This window comes from Pongo abelii, chromosome 3, assembly GCF_028885655.2.
Source record: "Pongo abelii isolate AG06213 chromosome 3, NHGRI_mPonAbe1-v2.0_pri, whole genome shotgun sequence".
NCBI lineage: Eukaryota > Metazoa > Chordata > Mammalia > Primates > Hominidae > Pongo > Pongo abelii.
The window spans coordinates 114,517,100-114,540,109 of NC_071988.2; the positions used below are offsets into that span (position 1 = coordinate 114,517,100).

General features: G+C 35.2%; 1 protein-coding gene across 2 annotated transcripts in view; it reads left to right on the forward strand.

Annotated features, from left to right (window-relative positions):
- GRID2 (glutamate ionotropic receptor delta type subunit 2) overlaps nucleotides 1-23,010 on the forward strand; it is a 1,495,815-nt gene that overhangs the window by 787,540 nt on the left and 685,265 nt on the right. For both annotated transcript variants that reach the window (XM_024246001.3, XM_054554182.2), the window contains exon 3: nucleotides 824-1,108. In XM_024246001.3, the coding sequence (XP_024101769.1) occupies nucleotides 824-1,108 (285 nt within the window). The remainder of the gene's footprint in view (nucleotides 1-823; nucleotides 1,109-23,010) is intronic.

Consider the following 23,010-nt stretch of genomic DNA (forward strand, 5'->3'; position numbering starts at 1 on the left):
ACCTCTTCACTCTTTTTTCTGTGTATGCAATTTCTTTACATTTACGTATAATTTATATTTGATCTAGTTTTAAGTACATTTTGAGGTATGCACATAGAAGAGTTAAAGTGAAATAAAAATAGATTGTAACCATAGAGTAGGAATTATAAATTGTTGATCTAGGAACCAGAATGAGACACTGGCTACAATGTAGTATTTGAATTGATTTGATTTGAACTTAAGCTTTCTTACTGTCAAGGAAAATAACAAAAACATTTTTGTTTCTCCAGTTTATGGAAAGGGGCAATGTCATCAAGTTTTTAGATATCAGAATTGTCCTGTTTTCTGTGGCCAGAAATGCTTTCCTCCAAACCTTCATCTTTCTGTTTATTCATCGGTTTACATATTATCTACTTTTTGAAAACTTGTATTATGCCTTCAGTAGGGAATTATCTTTTCTCTGAATTATAAATTGATAATTATAAAAGTTTATCTACCACTAATTGAATATCTATCATGTGAGAGGCAAATAACAGACACTGTGTTTTCTCTTATCCTTGCAATAATCCTGCAAGATTCATGCTATTTTACCCTCTTTACAGATGAAACCGAGCGAAGAGAAGCCAAGTGATTTGCACAAGGTCACATAGCTAATAAGAGCAGAATTCTTGAAATACTAATAGTGCTTTGTAATTTGAGGATCTCCTCATATAGAATGTTCCTTTCTAAAACATTTGCATAGCTATATAAAAAATCTGTAAGCTTTATCCATCCAGTGCTTCTCAAAAAGGGAAAAATATGTGAAACCTATTGACATTTTGAATATTACTGTGCTTTCTTGCAGCCTGTGAACTTATGAATCAAGGCATCTTGGCCCTGGTCAGCTCCATTGGCTGCACGTCAGCAGGCTCCCTCCAGTCTTTGGCAGACGCCATGCATATCCCACACCTCTTCATTCAGCGCTCAACAGCTGGGACCCCAAGGAGTGGCTGTGGACTCACCCGGAGCAACAGGAATGATGACTACACTCTCTCAGTTCGCCCACCTGTCTACTTGCATGACGTTATCCTAAGAGTGGTCACAGAGTATGCCTGGCAGAAATTCATTATATTCTATGATAGTGAATATGGTAAGTGTTTATAATTTGTGTAGGTTTTGTAAGCTGATATTTGCATGAGAAGCAATTTCATTAAATCTTAAAAGTTTCAAGGGTCTTACTCATTGTTATTTGTGGTTTTCTTGTCTTGTCATATTCTTATAAACATAGCAGCAACTGAAAATTGTGTTAATGTATTTAAGTCCAACATTTTGGTATAAAGTCAACTTTAAATATAAATACCTGTACCTACTTAATGCTTAGTTTACAAATGTTTCTAGGGAGAATCTGATTCCAATACATCTTGATTTTTCAACTAATGGGAATTTAGTCATGAAAACAACACCGTCTTTCTTCCCTTTCAAAAAAAAATGTATTCCTCTCTATAATGCAGAAGATCATATTGGATAACTCTAGAACACTGAAAATTTACCTCTTTCCATTAATTGGTTAAATGAAATCTGACAAATCTTGCTTACACCCTTGTGTAGACTTTAATACCTACTCAGTACTTAACTCCTTGGAGTCACTAAAATTATATCACCATACAGTTCATATTATATGTTGTCTACAGTAGGAAGTCTCACAAAAGTACTAAGTAGTAAAAAAAAAAATTCTTTAATCTTCCAAGGTAAAACACAAAGCATTGTCCCTAAATTTATCATAATTTGAGAATAAAATGCTTTGTCTCAGTATATTTACTGGTACTTCATTAAAAACTAAACAAAATAATATTTTTGTTTACATTTATTTTTTCTGAATTTATCTACCTTTTTTCTAACTGACTGATCCCAGATATCTTAATCTATAGATTCCCTCTTATTTGTGGCAGAAATAAAATAGAGATGAGTATGACCAAATGAGGGGAAATGAACAGATCTTGATAAAGAATGCCTATTTTGAAACATGTGTTTTCTTAGAGGTTATGTCTTGAGAAGGAGTCTTGGAAAAATTTTCTGTTCAGTAGGGATGGGTTCAGTTTTTACAGTTTTCTGAAAAGAAAGTCAGAGAGGATTTAACTCTCTGTAGCATAACATTTTTCTTTGCAAATAAGTAAATAAATATCTTAAAAAATGCCTTCTTGTCCTAAGCTACCCAGCAATGTGAACAATATTGGAGAACAGTTACACAAGAGTCGGCCAGAAAGTGCCATCAATAGAATTGAGAACAAACAAGTTGGCAGAAATCTAGGAAGCAACAAATAAGAAAGAGCTCCTGTGGACTCCCAGGGAGGGAGAGCAAGTGGCAGTTACATTTAGCCCTAAATATTCAATGGTTGCATGGGGTTTTGGCAGCCAGAGTCCTATTAAACTTGGTGGGTAGGCTTCAGCCAAAGTCTGGCACTCTATGGAAACACACTCCTTTGTCTCCAGGACGGAAATCCTTATTTTTGTTGCTTAATTCACGTTATTAAGGGGTCACAGAACAAAGTCTAAGAGACTGAAATGAATAAAATAAACAAAAAGGATATTAAAAATAATTGGCTCATCAGTTAAAGTAAGGATTGATCTCAACACAAGCCTGAAATTCCCTGATAGGATTATTTAGTGAACATAATAAACTCTTTGGAATCAACATGCTGAATAAGACTGTTGATTTTCTTACAGTTAGATTATTTGTGGCCTTTATAACTTAAATGGTATTTTCTTTTTTTACTTAAATGATATTCTTATGGCCTCTGATCAAACATATATTGAAATAAATTTAAAAACAGTAACTCTTTATTTAAGGGGGGAGAACAATTTTCAGTTAGTACTATGAAAGTGACTTTTTTTTTTTTTTTTTTTTTGAGACGGAGTCTTCCTCTGTTGCCCAGGCTGGAGTGCAGTGTCGCGATCTCGGCTCACTGCAACCTCCACCTCCTGGGTTCGAGAGAGTCTTCTGCCTCAGCCTCCCAAGTAGCTAGGACTACAGGCACGTGCCAACATGCCTAGCTATTTTTTTTTTTTTTTTTTTGTATTTTTAGTAGAGATGGGGTTTCAACGTGTTAGCCAGGATGGTCTCTATCTCCTGACATCGTGATCCACCCACATTGGCCTCCCAAAGTGCTGGGATTTAGAACAGAAAAGGAACTTTGGATTAAGGCATTTTCTCAACATTAAAACAAGAATATGACTCTTTCATTATAAATGACCATGAAGAAAGAAAATTCCTTGTTAGTTTGTTTCCAAGTCCTACATATATTATAGTCAGATAATTTGTATAAAAGAAGACATTTTTATTATGGGTGAGATAACTATATTTTGAAAATATATACTAAATAAATACATAGTCACAGAATCATTTATACATATTTGAAATTTCTTATTCTTTTCTCCTGAGTTTTTATTTGAGTAAATAAGATGGAATAATTATATAATGTATGACTGGGTCATCTGTTAGATCTGAGGTTTGCTTTAGGAATTTTCTTTTATTTTTGGGATAAACTTGCTTTTTCACTTATTTAGCTTAATAATTTATGAAAAATATTTCTGCTTCTATCACTAACATTATTTCCAGTAATGCCCTTGTTTAATGAAAGAAAATTTCCCTTTAATACTTACAATTAATCTTGCAAGTAAAGCATTGGACTAGAGTCCAAAATAAACATCAAGCTATCCAAATACCTTGTACTTTGAAGAGGGCTACTTGTATTTACTTATCCATTCATCAGTGTCATCATTTTAAGTTCAAACATTGGAATTGTATGTGTCTTTTGTCTTCGTTATGAAGAATTGCTTTCATTAAGAAATGGATTAACTATGGATGGAATCTATGGATGGAATTAGGCAGCTTCCTGGGGCCAAATGTTATTGAAAATGTATTTTGTATAGAAAAAATATATACTTTTTAAAAAGATTTAGACTTCTATATCAAGTTAATTAGAGAAACCTCCTTTTCAAAAGCAGTTAATTATAATTAAGGGCAAAATATAAATGCCTACTTTAAATTCCTTAACAAAGAAAATTGATATCTTTGATTCTAAGTCAACAGATGAAAATATGAAAAAAAAGTGGAAACTTTATTTGAATGGATTGATTCAAGACACGTTTTAAAAGGCTTGAAAATAGGTTAGGAAGTGTTCAGCTTTTAAAAATATATCCTTCTGGAAATATTCATTGCTCACTTGCTCAGTGCAATGCAAACTATGAGATAAAAAGTATTACAAAACATAGTCTTAGTCTTTAATAAGCTTACAATTAACAAAAGATGTGTCTTTCTTAATAGAGAAAATAGTGGGTTAAGTGTTATGAATGATGTAAACTCAGTGCTACTGGTGTGTAAAGAAGTGTTTAATTTTGGCACCGGTGATTAAGGAAGGCTTTATGGAATGACTTCAGTCTTGATTATGGAAGTTAATAGTATTTCAAGAGGCAAAAATATGTGTGAAACAGCCCCCCTACCAACAGAAAGTGTGATCAAATATTGCAGCAATTAAGATATTAAAAATAATATCTCTGAGCATTTTAATTTGTCAGACACTAGAATGAGATATCATGTCATTTGGTCTCAGTAGCTCTTGAAGTAAGAACTTTACTGTCACAATTTTACAAATAGGGAGACAGGAACAACTGATAGGTAACTTGTTCACAAAAAACATAACTAGGAAGTATCAGATCAGAGATTTAAAGTCTGACAGAGCCTATGATCTTAATCATTTATCAGTATAAAGGAGTTGCAATAAACTATCACCCAAGAATGTAATAATAAGGGCTAATCTAATAAAGAACATTTACTATATCCAGCCTCTGTTCTAAGTACTTTACATGTATTATCTCGTTTACTCCTCATAATAGCCCTTTGTAGTAGTTATTATTATTATTATTATTTTTACAAATGAAAAAGCTGAGGTAGTGGGAGGTCAGGTAACTTCCAGTAAGTGGAGAAGCCCCAATTCAAATATGAATGATCTCTTCATGTCCTTGCTTTCAACCATGACAGTATTTTAACATCATAGATATAAGAATAAGATTAATTTCCAGCAGATTGTGAAATAAAAAATAAGTGTATAAATTACATAGAATCATTTTCAGTAAAGTGACTTCAAGCCCTCAGAATTCCAACATACTAACGCCAAGGGAAAATACTATATGTCAGTTAGGAAGGTTTGTTTATTATTGAAAGCATGGACATGAGAAAGTCATTGGGACAAAATAGGCTGACTATCTGTAACAGAAATAGCTGCCTTCTCCTTGTGGGCAAAAGTAGAAATTTTGCAACCTCAAATAAATCATTTTGTTGTTGGATTAATGCTTCTGGCCCAGTAAAGGTTTATGCAGAAATTTGAGAAAGCCACCTGGCTTTGTAAGGTAAACTCTGATGGCTCTCAAGCTTTGTTTACCTGCCCGGCTCAATAACTATTCTTTTTTCTTTGCAAATAGAATACCAAATTTGAGAGTGCAATATTCCTGGCTGAAAAACTATAGTCCCGGGATATCTTACAGCTAACTTTTGTGATGTAATGCTGTCAGAAATTGTAAAAGGTTGGGAATTTTATCCTATTTGCAAGCTAACAGGTTAGCCTGCATCACTTTCATGGATGCTGGTGGAAAATACTAGGCTGTTAGATTGTATAGAGAGACTTTATTACTCATGGTACAGCAAGCAGCATGACCCTCATAGTAATGTCTGTTTCTCTTCCCCTCAAGTCCCACAATGCAATGTGGAGCAGTTCAAGTGATACCATATGTGTAATGGGCTTGTATGGCAGCTAAGAAACCCTGAGCTTGGGGAATCCATGTGTCTTTTTCCCTAATAAGAAGTCCTGTCTTCAAAATGTGTAGCAACACAGGAGACCTATGGAGAATTGTCTCCCAATAATATAATAGTCACATTCTTTCTACAACGTTGTTGGCTAATAGTAAATTTCCCCCATAAGATTGCCACTCCTCTAGTTAATCTGAATGGTGGGGTTTGGGTTCAAATCCATTCAGTTTTTCTCATCTGTATTTGTTTAAAGAGACTATAAACAGGACTTTAATGAGCAGGATTGATCTCAACCATGCCCACTAGTGTCCTGGACCCAGCCAGCTGAACAAATACTATGAACCACTGAAGTTTACTTTAAAAAGCCAGGCGGCTCTCTTCTTAAATTTCTGCATAAACCTTTCCACTTGGTGAGAAGCATTAATTTAGATACAAAAGGATTTATTTGTGGTTACAAAGATTCCACCATTGCCTATAGGCAAAACCTATCATCTATAAATACCCTGGCCAGTGAGTTGAAGCTGACCTGAATGAATTCCAGAGCTGAAGTGGTGCCATTGATTGCTTCAGTGAAATTCAGGGAAAAAATTTATAATGGATGAATCCCATAGTAGGATAAACTGCCCACAGGATTCACAGATATTGCTCCATGTAGCTCCCATAAATAAATAAATAAAGGTAGCCTCACTTTGGAGAGATCTCATTAATGTACTATATTATCTTCTGCTGATCTTTACTTAAACAATTGAAAATTTCTTATGGCTACCCTAATGTTCAAATCATGTGTCTTCAGAAGGGTGGTAATCTTCATACAAAAATTATAGTACTGGAAGTGGGCCTGGTTTGCCTGAGTTGGTGGAGGGAAGGGTTAGGCCCAATTTCAGGAACCCCCTGGGTGGAACACAAACAAATATTACCTCCTGTGTGACCTCCTTGCCCTCTGGTAATGCCAGGTGTTCTCAATTAGTAGAATAATTCAGTCCAGTTCTTGTTTAAGAGAGACTTTGTGAGAGTAGTTGATTAGGTCCATCTTCATTGTGTACTCCAGGGGTCAGCAAACTACTGTTGGGCTTGAAATCTCTTTTTGTAAATAAAATTCCATTGGAACTCAGCCATGTTCATTTATTTGCCTTTTGTTTGGCTGCTTTTCAGCTACAGTAGCAGAGTCCTGCACTTGTAACAAAAACAATATAACCTAAATAACCCTGACATATTATTATCTAGCCCTTTAAGGATTGTTTACCAATCCTTGTTTTATGCCATCAGTTTAGTGGCTTTATTACCACCCGATGTAATGAGTGAGAATAGTGGTAGAGAAGGTATTTAGAGGTATCGACAAGCATTCTGCATAGGGGTGGCAGGTGCATCCTTTGCTATTTCCAGTAGACTTATTTCTAAGAATAAAAGAATGGTGATCAAGTCGTGAATAGAAACATCTGGTAAGAAAAGGCAAGTCCAACAGTCAGTGAAGTTTAAGACACTTATCCTAGTTTGGATGTTCTGTACCAGGGAGTTTTCTTTCATGGAGAATACTCCGGAAGTCATTTTGAAAGACAAATATCATTAATATCTGTCCTTTCCCCATAATTGTAGGGGTCTGTGAATGTTCCCTTCTCATTTGGTACTCTCCCTCTACCTCCAGAAAATTGGTGTATTTCATCCTAATAACTGTGATGTCATCTTTTTTCTCAATTATTTCCTGTTTGCACACAGACTTTTCATAAAAAATGGTGCAAGAGCTACAAGGACATTTTTATAAAACTTACAGAGACTGATTTTGTCCCCCACTTTGGCCTGCATGAACGAGCTGTGTCCTCACAAAGTGCTCATTATCCTTATGATCCAGAATCATATCAATAAAACAAGAAACTCCAGGAGACTGAAACATAATTGAGTCCAAATCCCATAAGCTCCATTTAGGCAAGGCTGCCACACAGGCTGCTCTGGGGAAAAAGAAAGAAGTGTTTTGCCCAGAAAAGGTCAGAATGAAATTTTGAAATTAAAAGTAGGTGTAGGTAATCCCACACGACTTTCATGTTGATCATTACACACAAATCACCCAAGATGATATTATTTCTTTCTTGGAACATATTCATAAAGTGAACAAGCAGCCTGACTAAGGTATATGAACCAGGAAAAGGTGAAGGAGATAAAGCTGGACATCTTTTGAAGTCACATTTGAGGAGATTATTTCAACACTCAGCAACACTGGAAGTCTGTTGATGGTAGAGAGTGAGGAAGATACGCTGAGTTCCTTGACTACCAGGCCATTGTTGAGCATCTTTTGCATACATTTGTCAGGCGGCAAATGGTCCAGTGAGCTGAAAACATGACGCAGATTAATTTCAAGAGCTTCTAAAGTAGTGCCTACATCAGCTGATTAGACTGGAACAATAATAACATGACCTAAAAAAGTATCTACAACACTTTCAGGCAGTCCTAAGAAGTGATCAGAGGCCAAAATAGTCAATGTGCTTGAGGTAAGAATGGACAACCCTCTTTGGCTTTCCCTACTAGGAGACAAGGGGTCAACTTTCAGCAGGAATCACAAGTATTGCATACAGTGCAGGCCCTGGTAACAGAAGTTATTTGCTTTGTGTCCCGTCTGTGATGGTAGACACGGTAAATTTTAGATCATGTCAGGCAGCAATTGTGGCAATCTGTGTGTCTGTCTCAATAATCAGCTTGAGTCCAGTTGATCTGATCAGTTAATGGACTTTCACTATGGGTTTCTCCATGAGTAACCCTGATGTAGTCTTGATATACTTCCATAATTCACAGCTCCAAAGAGTGGTATCTTTAATGTTACTACTCTGTAGTTCTGTAAGTGGCATACCAAACCACTAAGCTGTTGGCAACAGATCAGCAGTCATAATGTGTATATATACATATATACACACACATATATGTACCATGGAGGGGAGTATTGTACAGAGCTATGAGAACAGACTTCGGTTCTGCCCACTTAGTAGAGTAAGCATGTCCATTTTCAGTACTGCATAGCAGGTGCTGAGCTTGAATGACCTAAGCAAACTACAACGAACACTTTCAGATTTCAGGTCAGCAAAGCCATCACCATTTGTTTATGGAACTTCTGCATTTCACGGCCCTATAGAACCAGCACTTAGCTTCAGGAGGTAAAGTCTCCTAAAGGAAGAATTTGATTTTGATGTGCATGCTTGTTGGCCCCTGCACATATTACTAGTTGCTGAATTCGAAGTGACCCTCCTCAAGATAGGAATGTCAGGTCATTCATAGATCAGCCTTTCGGTTTCAGTTAAGAGTCCATTAGAAAGCTAATAGCTGCTTTTCAAAATGGATGTACCTGGTAGCCATATTTGGGGAGCACCAAGTCCGTAATCCCAAGGTGAGTCTCTAGGAGGGGCTTCCTCTCTTCAGCAGAGGTCCCAACTGGCATAGTCATCAGTCAGAGTCAGAAATGCCCAGAGTCCAACATAGCGCTAGGGGTCTCTTTTTGGGGAGAGAAGAAGCATGTCTCTATGTGACATTATTCCCAATAAGGAAAATCTCCTTGAATATTTATGAAGTAGGAAAGTAGAAGCATATAACACATGAATTCCAATTATATACTCAATGTAGGAAGCAACAACAGTATATTAAGTTGGTATAAAGGGACCCAGCTACATGTCACGTATCTTTCCCTCCCCCACTGAGACCCCCACCAAATAGTTGAATCTGAGCATTTTCCCCTCTTCGCCCAGGGATGGATAGGTGCTATATCCAACAAAGCCATAGAAGTCTGAGTCCCTCCCTTCCCCAAGGTTTCTCAGAATATTGATACGTGCCTAGGGTGTTTAGTCTCTCTTATGGCAGGAATCCTTCTTGTTAAGGCAGCTGATGCCAGGGAAAAGGGGAAAGGTGAGAAGGGATTGTGGATCCAGAGACCTACTGTACAGCAATGAGCAAGGCACTTTCTGTTTCAAGTAGCTACTATCAAGTTCAACCAAGCAAATCTGGTTTTGGTCTACTCCAAGCTCTATATCTTCATGGGTAACACCATTTATTTCAACTCAGACTGATTCTTTCACTTTTTATTTTTTTAACTTTGATAGTTGAAGGAATATCTCTGTATGAATATTATAGAAAAAAAGCCTTCCAATATTTCCAAGCGTTGAAGAATGATTGTGTTTGTGTTAAAACTTTGAGTGGCACTTGCTTCAGGAAAAAAAGGGTGTTTATTTGCTTTCTATTAAGGTTCTTTAAAAATTGGTTGGAATAAATGCTAGTTGAATTTTTACTTCATGACTTGAAAAGCAAGCTGATTTTCATCCTGCCTTCTCAAGGAGTGCAGTATGTTTAAAATACTACTTTTGCCTGCTTTTTGATTTGCTATGAAAAAGAAAAATAAATATTTTAAGGACACCTGGAAAATTTTGAAATACATTTTATATGCATATGGAAATTAAAGCCAAGAGACTAAAAAAAAGTCATTCTTTATTTTGGTTAATTTTGTTTTGTTTTGTTTACTATGGCACTTAGTCCAATATTCTCTCTGCATAGTTATAATGCAGCCTTGCTAATGTAACCAGAATAACTCTTCATTGATAATGAGAAATTAACAGCTGAAAAAAATCAATACCATAAATAGGTAATATAATTTTAATGAAAGGCCACAATCTGAAGGCTGGATATTGAATTAATATCTGGAGAGTGTGTGCATAGATGATTGTGGGAAGGATCCCTAAACATCAGTCTTCCTCACAGTTACATTTACATGCATGAGAAACAGGACTCCTACTTACACTAAGACTAAACCTAATTAGTGTCTATGTAGAAAAGAGTGAAGATGGGAAAACAAAGACAAATGTGAAGAGAAAATGACTGATAATTAGCCAAAATTGAATTAAATACATCAATTCACTGAGTCCCAAGCATAAGTAACTACAAATAAATAAATAAGCAAATTAATTAATTAATCAAATTGATGTTGGTATTTGAAAAAAGAAAAGCTTAAATAGCAAGAAACTAAACTTCTACCTTTAGAATATAGCAAAATAAGACTATATTAAACACAAACTGTAAGAAAATAAAAATAAATGGAAATAAAACAGAAAACAAAAGGAGAAAGTTAACAAAGTCTAAAATTATTAATTTTTAGGAAAGATTTTGATAAACCACTAGCAAGACAATTTTCAATTTTTTTTTTTAAGATTATACTTCAAGTTCTGGGATACATGTGCAGAACGTGCAGGTTTGTTACATAAGTATACATGTATCATGGTGGTTTGTTGCATCCATCGACCCACCATCTACATTAGGTATTTCTCCTAATGCTATCCCTCCCCTAGCCCTCCACGCCCTGACAGGCCCCAGTTTATGATGGTCCCCTCCTTGTGTCCATGTATTCTCATTGTTCAACTCCAGCAAGACCATTTTAAAAAAATACACACAGAAAACAAAATTTGCCAATATCAGAAATTAAAAAGAATACATATCCTCCACACACAAAAAATATTCTACTGGAAATTCTAACACTGAAATAAAGCAAAGAATAAAACACAAAGAATTTGAAAAGGAAGAAGCAAAAATGTCTTTATTTCTCAATACATAATAATGTACATAGAAAATCCTATGAAATCTAAAACTTATAAGTTAATTAGTTAGCTTATAGCCTATATTCGCAAGTAATTGTATTTCTTTATAATAGCAATAAAAAATTAAACCTGAAATAAAACATAATATCAAATACCCAGAAATAAATCTGCAAAATTTTGCAAGACATTTACACTAAAAATTATGAAACATTGACCAAGAGTATTTAAAGAAGAACTAAATAATGGAGAGGTATATGTTCATGATTTTCAAATTTTAGTCTTAAGATATCCATTTTTCATAAATTTACAGATTTAATAATCAAAAATCTTAAATTTTTAAATTTTTTTTAGAGCCTTTTGAAGAAATTGATAAGGTGATCCTAACATTGTGTAAAGATCTTATATAGCCAGAACAATTGAAAGAGCAAAGAAAAAGATTGGATGAAATATTTTACTGACTTCAAGGCTTTTTTGATATTGGCATAAGGATTGACAAATAGATTCATGGGACATAATTAGGAGTCCAGAAGTCAACCAAGAGGCATAGAGTGGGGCTGGTTATTAACCAACATGCCAATCAATTCGGTGGTGAAATATTTAAGCAATATTGCTGAACCAATTGGGTGCCTGTATGGAATCAAAACAAAAATAACTTTTACTCTCATCTCTCACTACACACAAAAATTAATTCAAGATTTATCACATACTAAAACTAAAACCTTAGAATTAGAAATCTTTTAGAGGAAAACATAAGACATTATCTTCATAACTTCAGGATATATAAAGATTTCTTAGGTACCAAAAAGAACATTTTGGACTTTCTCAAAATTAAAACATTCTGCTCATTAACATACAACATTAAGAAATAGACAAACTACAGACTGTGCAATAAATTCTAAAACATAGATCCGAAAAACATAAAATATGTGCAATATGTAAAGTGTTCAAAGAATACACATGTTTAAAAACTCTTAAAAAGCAACAGTGTGAAACCAAAAACAATTTTAAATGGGTGAAAGCCTTGTCCAGACCATTCACATAAGAAGATATATAAATGGCAAATAAACTGTGCAACTTTATTAGTCCGCAGAAAAATGCAAATTTAAATTACAAGGAGATGCCAATCTGCATCCACTAGATTGGCTGAAGGCAAAGACTGACAATACAATTGCACCTCTGATACTTTGCTGGTTGGAATGAAAATATACAGCCACTTTGGAGAGCTGTTTGGCAATTTTTTACCAAGTTAAATATCTACTTACCTTGTATACCCCACCCATTTCACTCCAGAAAAATGAGAATGTATAGCCACATGAATTCTTGTACAAGAATATTCATAGCAGCATTATTCCTCATATCCAAAACTGGAAGCAACTCTAATGCCCATCATTTTGAGAATGGTTAAATGAATTTTGGTACAGTAGAATATTAGTGAGCAAAATAAGTAATGAACTATTGAAATATGAAGAAACACTGTGTTAAGTGAGAAAAGCCTAACATTTAAAAATGAGTAATACTGTATGATTCCATATATTTTAAGTCCAGGAAATACAAAACTAAGCTATCGTGGTCAAAATCAGACAGTGGTCACATCTGTGTGTCTGGGGTAGATGGTCTGGAAAGCGACACAAAATAACTTTTAGTGGTAATAGAAATATCCATTATCTTGTTTTGAGTGATAGTAACAGTGGAATACAGTAAACAATCCTTTAAGCATTTATGATCTGTTTATTTTATTATATGTAAATTAAACTTCAATAAAAAATTACAATATAGAACAACTCATCAAATATTTGAAGACAAAAAAGGTAAAAGAAAGGAAAAAGGAAAAAAAGCAATTTACACAAATATCATAATTTTAAACTAAACACATAATTGAATCATGATGATTTAGAGATTACTGAGTCATAAAAAAAAAGGTGAGAATTTAATTTGGTGGCCACTGAGAACCCAAATTTGAAAGTATATTAGAATCTCTAGAAGAGCTTTTTAGTAATTGGAATGCCTGGGACTCATTCCAAAACCATTCAATCAAAATTTTGCAGGGTGCATAGCAACATATATATATATTTAAAACTCCACAGGTGCTTCTGATAAGCCAGCTTTGTTCCTTGATGAGGCATCTGGAAACAACAAATTTCAACAGGTCTCTTCTTCTGCATCTTTGATTGACAGTTCTCTTTCCCCTGCCAGAAAGACTCTAAGTGATGCAGAATTCATTACTTTTTGATGCAATTTTTTTCATTTTTAGACACTGGACATTTCTAGTTGTCAAAAAGTATATATGAAACTGAAAACACACACATTGATCAAAATGAGCCATTTTCTGGAATAATATTAAATAAGTAATCTGTTTTGCTTACAGTCATTTATCAATAAGTAAATAAAATGATACCTCTCTAAACTTACCCTAGATGTCTACTGCGTAAGCACCACAAACAGTTTACCATTTTTGAATTTGATGTTAATTTCAGATACCTCACCTTACTAAGTGCCTTTATCCCTTGCTATTCTAGTTTTTCCATCTCTCTGTATGAGAAGATAAGACCTGACATATTTCCTGATTACAAAATATGCCACGTGTTGTCTTGTTGCTGTAGAGAGATGTGAGATATTTACCTCTTTTTAAAATACAAAACACTTGTACTGTGTTTTCTTTATCATAATTTTTGCTTTTCAATTTTATGTTTTACCTTCATTGTGTTAATGATATTGACCAACCCTTCCAATTTTGCATTGTTCTCAAGTGGCTTAACATGCTAGTCATGATTTCAACCAAATGCCTTCCAAGAGGAGGCATTGTCAAACAGGTGGATTATGGTATTGAAAGAGGCTCATTAAACGCAATTGGCAGTCGTTCCAGGCAGACTCACCATCAGAGAGGTCTAAGCAATGAATTAAGACAGATATATCTGACAATGGCTAGATGCCATGATAAAAGAGTCTTGCAACTGAAATAATACAGAAACCAGAAAGTTATAAGAGGAGGTGCTCGTTAGAATAGAAAAATAGTAGGTAAATTGTTTTAATGGAATTATTCTCTTTTGAGAGTACTGATGAGAGAAAAATTAAATTTCAGGGCTGGAAAAGCTGGGTAGAACTGATTTACTAGAATGAAGCAAACAGTAAGGTTGACAATGTGCTCTTCATCAAATGTGCTACTTGAGTTCTTTAAGTTTCCTCGCCTAGTAACAATAACAACCCAATATTGGGATGGATATATTCGTAGATCTATTAGAATGGATTCAGCTGTAGAGATTGGAGGGATACTTCAATGACAGGGAGCTGAACAGTTTATTATGATAATGATGCAGGTACATGAACTTGATGAAAATAGTTATTCTCTTACCATATCCTCACCTCTACTTCTATTCATGTGTTGGCTTCATTCTCAGTAAAGTTAGCAGACCCTGGTGACCTAAAGCATATCCTGACAGATGATTGTGTTAAAGAAAGATCATTTCCTGTGCGTGTGTGTATGTGTGTATGTGTGTTTGTGTGTGTGTGTATACATATAATATCATATACATAGGGATTTTTATCCATACATCAAATATTACATGTTGTTTGGGTCCTTTTCCATTCTTAAACCAAATAATTTGGTCAAGTATATGGAGGGCTCCGAGTTACCAACCTGAGTTACATGATGACTCTTTGGTAGAAGGGTGATGGGTAGGCATACATAGATACATGTACTTCCTTTTTTTGGTTTGAAAGCAATCTTACTTATAAGAAAAATTGAGGAAATTATAATTGTTTTATTATAATTCATTATTTTTAAATCCCTTTTAAAACATACCTTTTGAAAGTTTAGTTTATATTTGTTGGTTTCATTTTGTTTTGGTCAGCTAAAAATTATTTTATGGTCTTAGCCTTTCTGTTATTTTTCTTATAGTTTCAAGATAGCCTTTACTAGTCTACAACAAGGTTGTTGACCTTATATAAATCTCCACTGTAATTTGTTAAACTGTTTCTGAAAATCAGAGACTTAGATATGCATAATAAGTATTGACAAAATATCTTAGCATGGAAATGGCTATATCCAGTATGCTGGGTAGATAATATGTACACTTTTTGTTACCCATATGCACAAAAACAAAGAAAAAAATCAACTTTAGGGATGAATCAGAGGGTTATTTATGGGCTCCACTGCATACTGAAAACATTGATTTAATGTTTTCAAACTACAGTCAGTACATAGTCTAGTGATCTAAGCTACTTAAGCAGCACTCTTCACCGTATCACTCTTTACTTACAATTTAATTGTCACATGTCCTTTTGAAATGAACATTGAAGGACCATCCTCATGAATGCATTCCTAAGAATCACAATGTTTATTCTGTGTAGTCTTGATGTAGGTTTAATCAAGACCCATGAAATGGACACATTCCTCTTAATTGATTGCAAATGTTTATGATTACCCAGAGAGTGTTTTCAAATGTCTGATGACTATAATATTACTGACTTTCTCTCTAGACAGTCTTAAAGCTGTTTATTACTCATTTGGCTACTTTCCAGCTTTCAGTTGTCTCATTTACTTCAGTGTGCATCAATAAGCATATAATTAATCCAAACATCTTATTGAACTATTTCCTTTACATTAGTATATATGATGTTAAGTAGGTAAAATTTGTATATTCTACTACTTTGGATTTATTCATCAGTAAAATGTTCTTAACAAATGTTGATCAGCATCACTGTAAAGATGCCTCTTATACTGAAATATTATGATCTCATGCTCAGATCACAAGTTATTTTCAAATAGAAATTCAATCTCAGTGATGGGCCACTGTTGCCAGACCGTGTCACCTCAGAAATCTAGTATAGCATATAATTATCTTTATTTTTTAAATACAAAGTAAAAATGCAGCACAAATGCCAAAAAAAAATAAATGACTCAAATTCTTTTTGAAGTGAAGTTTTTTCTAAGCAAGATTTTTTAAATGGCTTATGGTTAAAAGTTTTATTTTCTCAGGAAGCAAGCCATTTATAAAGTATGTTTTGCTATTCACATGTTGGGAAAAGTCTCTTCAGCTCAATGATGTATCTCATGTATCCAGCAGTCTGACATACTCCTTCCTATTTTTAAAAAAAGTCCAAGGTTTCAAATATTAATTTTAATGCTTGGCATTCTGCCATAATTTCAGAAACACCAAGACTGGCTGAATACAGTACTGAAGACTTTTTCTACTCCAAGTGAGGTCTTAAAATGTATTACATGATTAAAAAGATTAAATGTGCCTAATCTACACAGAGGAGGAAGAAATGAGTAGAGGAAAAAAATAAGACACAAAAACTTAGTGACATATCTCTTTTCCTATTGAATTCAGTATTTTAAAAGTAATATTTCAAAACAATAATCAGAGTGAGAATTACTATTTTGATGTATTCCAGAGAATGCCACTAAATTTTGTTAAATTGCAACTATAGTTTGGAAAATGAGTAGTATTGCTGGATACCTCTATCTGGAATACGGTTTGTGATATCATCAGATGGTATAGATAATATACTCCATGGGGGCAAGAATTGTTTTTTGGTTTTGCTCAACATTTTCTTTCAGTACCTCTCACAGTGCTTGGCACATGGTAAGCAAAGACTTGAAAGAGATTTATTTGTTTTGTTTATGTTTCTTAAATTTTTAACATTGATACATATGACATGTACATATCATATTTTCAGGGTACATATTATAATTTGATAAATTCATATAATCAAATCAGGGTAGTTGGGATATCCATCACCTTAAATATTTATCTTTTCTTTGCAATAGCAACATTTGAATTATTTTCTTTTAGCTATTTTGAAATATACAATCAATTGATCTTAACTATAGTCACCCTACTGATTTATTGAATACCAAGTCTTATTTCTTCTAAGGGTATATTTTTACCCATTAATAAACCTCTTTCCATTCCCTTAACCCCTCTACCCTTCTTGGCCCCTGGTCATCACCAGTCTGCTCTCTATCTTCATGAATTTCACTTTTATATGTTGAGAAATATCTACTTGGATGCCGACCACTGGTATGGAATGAGCAATAGTGTGTCATATTTCTGATTAAAAGCCTTTTTTGGGGTCAGTTTAGAAATATACATTAAATTCTAATATTTCCTAGGATTTTTTTCTACCCTAATCTACTTTAATATAAACCATTTTAGTAGAGAGATTAAAATTAATCTTACTTTACAGATGATAGTAAAGTCATTATTTTACGTGATTTAATAAAATGAATCATTAAGCTTCAATCAGCCACTACCTCTTGGAGGATTGTTGTGGGAAACTGGCCTAAATAAGTAACACAATACAGATATCTGAGAAATCGATGGTTGCTAGAATGTTATAGACATCAACTTTTAGTTCCTATCAGTATTTTATTCCATTTTCCTATTAGACAATGGCAGAAGAAAATCAAGATAAATGTTGTTATTAGCATTATCACATTAAAATATCATTTCCTGTTTAAATGTTAATTTCTTCCACTAAACTGGAAGCACCTCAAAGACAGGAACTGAGCCTTCATCTTCCTTATCAAAGTATCAGATGTTTGCTTTAAAAAAATGTATTAATCAAGACCCTTTCTCTTACAAATAGCAGAAGTTTACTTCAAAATAGCTTTTTTAAAATTGACTCATGTAATTTGAAAGTCTAGGGAACAGCTGTCTTGCCTCCATTTCACTTTAGTTACTTTCACACTAGACATGTTGGCTGCTGCAATCGCAAAACTACCGCATTGGGACAACTTGTGATACACAAGAAAGACCACTTCTTCTGATTATCCATATTTCACATTTCAATCTTCACTGTAATTTGTTAAACTGTTCCTTAAAATTAGAGACCTAGATATGCATAATAAGTATTGACAAAATATCTTAGCATGGAAATGACTAAATCCTGTATGCTGGGTAGATATGTACACATTTGTTACCCATATGCACAAAAACAAAGAAAAAATCAACTGTAGGGATGAATCAGAGGGTTATTTATGGGCTCCACTGCATCCTGAAAACATTGATTTAATGTTTTCAAAGTACAGTCAGCACTATCCCTTAAAAAATTACTTAGGCCAGAGGACATGGAGAGTTCGAACTAACCAGCCCAGGACTCATGACCATCCAGCAATGCAACCTAGAGAGTTGGGCACATGTAGAAAACAAGGGAGGCATCCAGATTTATTTCTTAAATGAAAAGTGGCATCTTGTTGTTTGAATAAAGGAAAAGAAATATTGGGAAGATTAAAAATAAAAGACATCAACTACTTAGCCACCAGTATAACCCTGTTAACTTGGAACTACGATTCTAAGTTAACAGGGTTATACTGATGGCTAAGTAAGAATCCAAACCTAGTTTTCTTACACCAAATGCAGTGTGTTTTCCTCTAGATAAAAAAGTTGTTTTCTAAATGAAAGATGGAAATGTTGACTGCAAATGATTTATAAAGGCTTTACATATCATCAAAGCACCCTGAAAACCAAAACAGTAACTTTTGACTTGATAAATGTAAGGAAAAATTCAGGATGGACTCTGGTCCTGTGCCACAGAAATCCCCCTTCAAAACTGAAGGCTGTCTTCTCCCAAATGCTGAGAGGACTTGCCGCTGACTACCTTCCTTATGAGTTACCCTCTGCTTAGGAGAACCACCTCACCAAAGGCCACACAGGGGTGTAAACTTCCTCCTTCCACCAGCGCTAACTTGGGATAACTCTGAAGACCATCCCACTTCCAGAGCTCCCTGCAGGTCTTCGCTGAAACTGCATCGTAGCCTCCCTCTGCTGGCTCTTTCTTGTTCCCTTCCCTTGTGGCACAGTGTTATTCCCAAGAACAGTCCCTGATAGCCTCTCTGGTCTCTAATCTCCACCCCAGAGTCTGCTTCTTGGGAACCCAACCTTCTACAGTTAATACGCTTTTCTTAGGCCTGAAGGACAATTAAATAGTAACTAAAACAATGAAAGGTTTTCAGGGAAAGTATTTATGTGTTTGCTATCTTTTTATCTAAAATTTTCCTCTCTTTTAAACAAAACCTCACATTACTTTTTAGCATGGAAATATTTATACCTTACCCTGTTATACAGTCTGGATAAGAAAAAAATCAGTAACAGCAGGGACGATATGCTAATCCAGGTTCTCCAATAACTACTTTTAAGGGAGGCAAGCAGAGTTGACTAAGAGATTATAATCTTGGCAGTGTGCAGAATGTTTTCAGTATGTGCATTTACTGAGAGGAGAGAGAATTCATAATCTTTGACTTTCTCAAAAGAGTCTGTAACACAAAGAAGGTTAAGAAATTGGAGCACTGGTTCCCAAATAGTCTCTTAAGAAGCATCAAGTGAGAGAAAATCCCTTGTTTTTTTTTTTTTTTTCCTGAGAGTTTCTGATCCCATAGAAATGGGATTGAGCAAAAATCTTCATTTCCGACAAGTTTTCCAGATGACTCCAAAATAAAACTCAGTGGATTACAATTTGGAAAAATACAGACTTATGGATTAAAATATAGTTCTATGTTAGTTTCTATTGCTGGTGTATAAAATTACCACAAATTTAGAGGCTTAAACAATACAAGTTATTAGTAGTAATTTTTAGATCACAAGTCTGAAATGGAATCTCAGTGGACTATAATCAGTGTCAGCAATGCTGTGTTCTCTGGTGGCTCTAGGGAAGAGTCAATTTCCTCGCCTTTTCCACCTTCTAGAAACAACCCACCTTTCTTCACTCAAGATCCCTTTCCCCCATCTTCAAAGCTAGCAGCCTTGCATCTCTCTGAAGATGCTGGGTCTCAACACATTCTTCAGATGTTAGACCTCCCTTTGATGCTCCTGTTCTGTCTCCCTCTTCCAATTTTAAAGACTGTGATTACACTAGAACCACCCAAATAATGTGGGATAATCTCCCTATTTTAAGATCAGACAATTAACAGCTTTAATTCTACCTGCAGCCTTAATTTGTCTTTGCTGTGTAATCTAGTATATTCACAGATTACAGGGATTACCATGTGAGCATTTTGGGGAGACCAATATTCTGCCTACCGCAAGTTCTTTATAGTGCCATGGAAAAAAATCTTCCCCCTCCCCCAATCTTATGTTTAATAACTCAATTAATGAGCCTTCCACCACCTGTTGTTATGTAATTATCTGGTCAGTAGAATAAATTACTGGAAACTACAGAAACTTCTTTTAGCTTTCTGTTATCCATAAACAGCACCCAGTCACACCCACTCACCTGGAAGCACCTTGAGGTCAGGAGCCATATATTCTTTATTTCTGAAACACAGATAACTCATCTCATTGGCTGCCAGCTAATCAGCATACAGATAATGTGGATGAATGATTGTGATGTGTGATGATGTTCATGTTCATTGAACAAAACCAAAGGCTTACTCTCTTTTATTTTTTATTTTTTGACATGGAGTCTCCCTCTGTTGCCCAGGCTAGAATGCAGTGGTGCCATCTCGACTCACTGCAACCTCTGCCTCCTGGGTTCAAGCGATTCTCCTGTTTCAGCCTCCTGAGTAGCTGGGACGACAAGCATGCGCCACAACACCCAGCTAATTTTTTATATTTTTAGTAGAGATGGGGTTTCACCATGTTAGCCAGGCTGGTCTGAAACACCTGACCTCAGGCAATCTACATGCCTTGGCCTCCCAAAGTGCTGGGATTACAGGCATGAGCCACTGCGCCCAGCCTACTCTCTTTTTTAATGACTTTTACACAGAGCAGCTCATAAACAGCATGGCTCTGAATCTTCTCTCATTGAACTTACCAATTGCCACATATCATGGGTATTTGGTGTCATTTCCTCAAATAAGCAAAACTATTTATGCTTAACTCCTTCATTCCATGAGTCTACCTTGTAATTTACATTTGCCATTTTGGGTAGCTAGCCATCAGTGAAATTTAGGCAATCTGGCCTATTGGTGGGAAGAATGGTGGTCTCTTAACAAATAGTCATGTTCTGTTACTAACAATAAAGGAATTACAATATGTTAGACCCTACACTAGATTTTGTATATACACAGCAAACACACACAGACACTTTTGCAAAATCAATCTTTGAAGACTTCTATAAGATAAATATTTTTTGCTGGGAATGGTGGCTTATGCCTGTAATCCCAGCACTTTGGGAGGCCAAGGCAGGTGGATCGCCTGAGCTCAGAAGTTCAAATCAGCCTGGCCAACATGGCAAAACCCTGTCTCTACCAAAAATACAAAAGTTAGCCTGGCATGGAGGTGTGCACCTGTAGTTTCAGCTACTCAGGAGGCTGAGGTGGGAGGATCACTTGAGCCTGGGAGGTGGAGGTTGCAATGAGCTGATATCATGCCACTACACTCCAACCTGGGTAATAGAGTGGGATCCTGTCTCAAAAATAAATATAAACAAATAAATTCTTCATTTACAGTTGAGGAGAAATTTTCAAAAAATGTTACAGTCACATATCTAAGAAGCGACAACCAGAATTCCAGTGTTAGGAAACAGAGGGGTTATAGTGGTCTTTGTCACATCACTTTTCAGTATACATATCACTCTGATCAAAAATTAAAGCTAAAAAAAGTTACATAGTTTCAAATTAAGGAGAATTAATTTATTAGATCTAAAAAAAATTTTTTTGAGGTGGCATCTCACTCTGTCGCTCATGTTGGAGTGCAGTGACATGATCTCAGCTCACTGCAACCTCCACTTCCCAGGTTCAAGCGATTTTCATGCCTCAGCCTGGGTAATTTTATGTATTTTTAGTAGAGACAAGGTTTACCATGTTGGCCAGGCTGGTCTTGAACCCCTGGCCTCAAGTGATCTGCTCACTTCAGCCTCCCAAAGTGCTGGAGTTTCAGACATGAGCCAGCCCACCCAGCCCCAATTTAAAACATACAATCAAACACGTCACTTCCAGACTTAAACTGCTTTTCATTCTGCTCACATATCCAGTCATCCACTTAAGGCAGATCCTCTACTTGAAACTTTCAATAAATTAAAACTGTATTTAGAATAAAATTAAAACCTCTTCCTGTGTCTCACAGAGATCTACACAACCTGACTCTTCCTCTCCATCCAGCTTCATGTCTCACTAGCTAGGCTGCAACCACAGTGGTCTCCTATAGATTTTTGATCCACAGGCTCTTTAATGTCCTGGGCATTTTCTGAGCTGTTGCCTTTTCTCCTTATCTATTTGCTTGGATAATGTCTTCTTATCCTTTACCTCAGAGTTTAAATACTAGTTTTGCAGAGAAACCTTCCTCTAAGTAGAATAGATCCTCCTCCTCACCCTGTTATCATCTACCAATTCGTTCATTGTTTTCTTCCAAACACTTAGTGTGCTTTGGTTTTAGTTTGTTTACGTGTTTATTGTCTGTTTTAATGTTTGGATGGGTATTCATCGATGTGCTCCTAGCTCCTAGCATTGTGTCTAATATTCAACAAATGTTTTTGGAGAACAAGTTTTTTCTCAAAGTGAAAATGTAAACTAGCACTGGTATTTTATTTTTGTAATCAGAAGATTTCACAGAGAATAAGTAATCTGAAACTTTATTCTCTAGTCATGCTCTGTTTTCTGAGCATCTTGGATCTATTTCAATGTAACTTTTGTTTTGTTTGCCTTGTATTCAGATGTACAATTTAAGTAACTCAAATAAAGAACAACTTACAATTTGAAATCAATAATCTGCTCCATCTGCTCTGACATGTATTTTTTTTTTCTTTTTTTTTTTT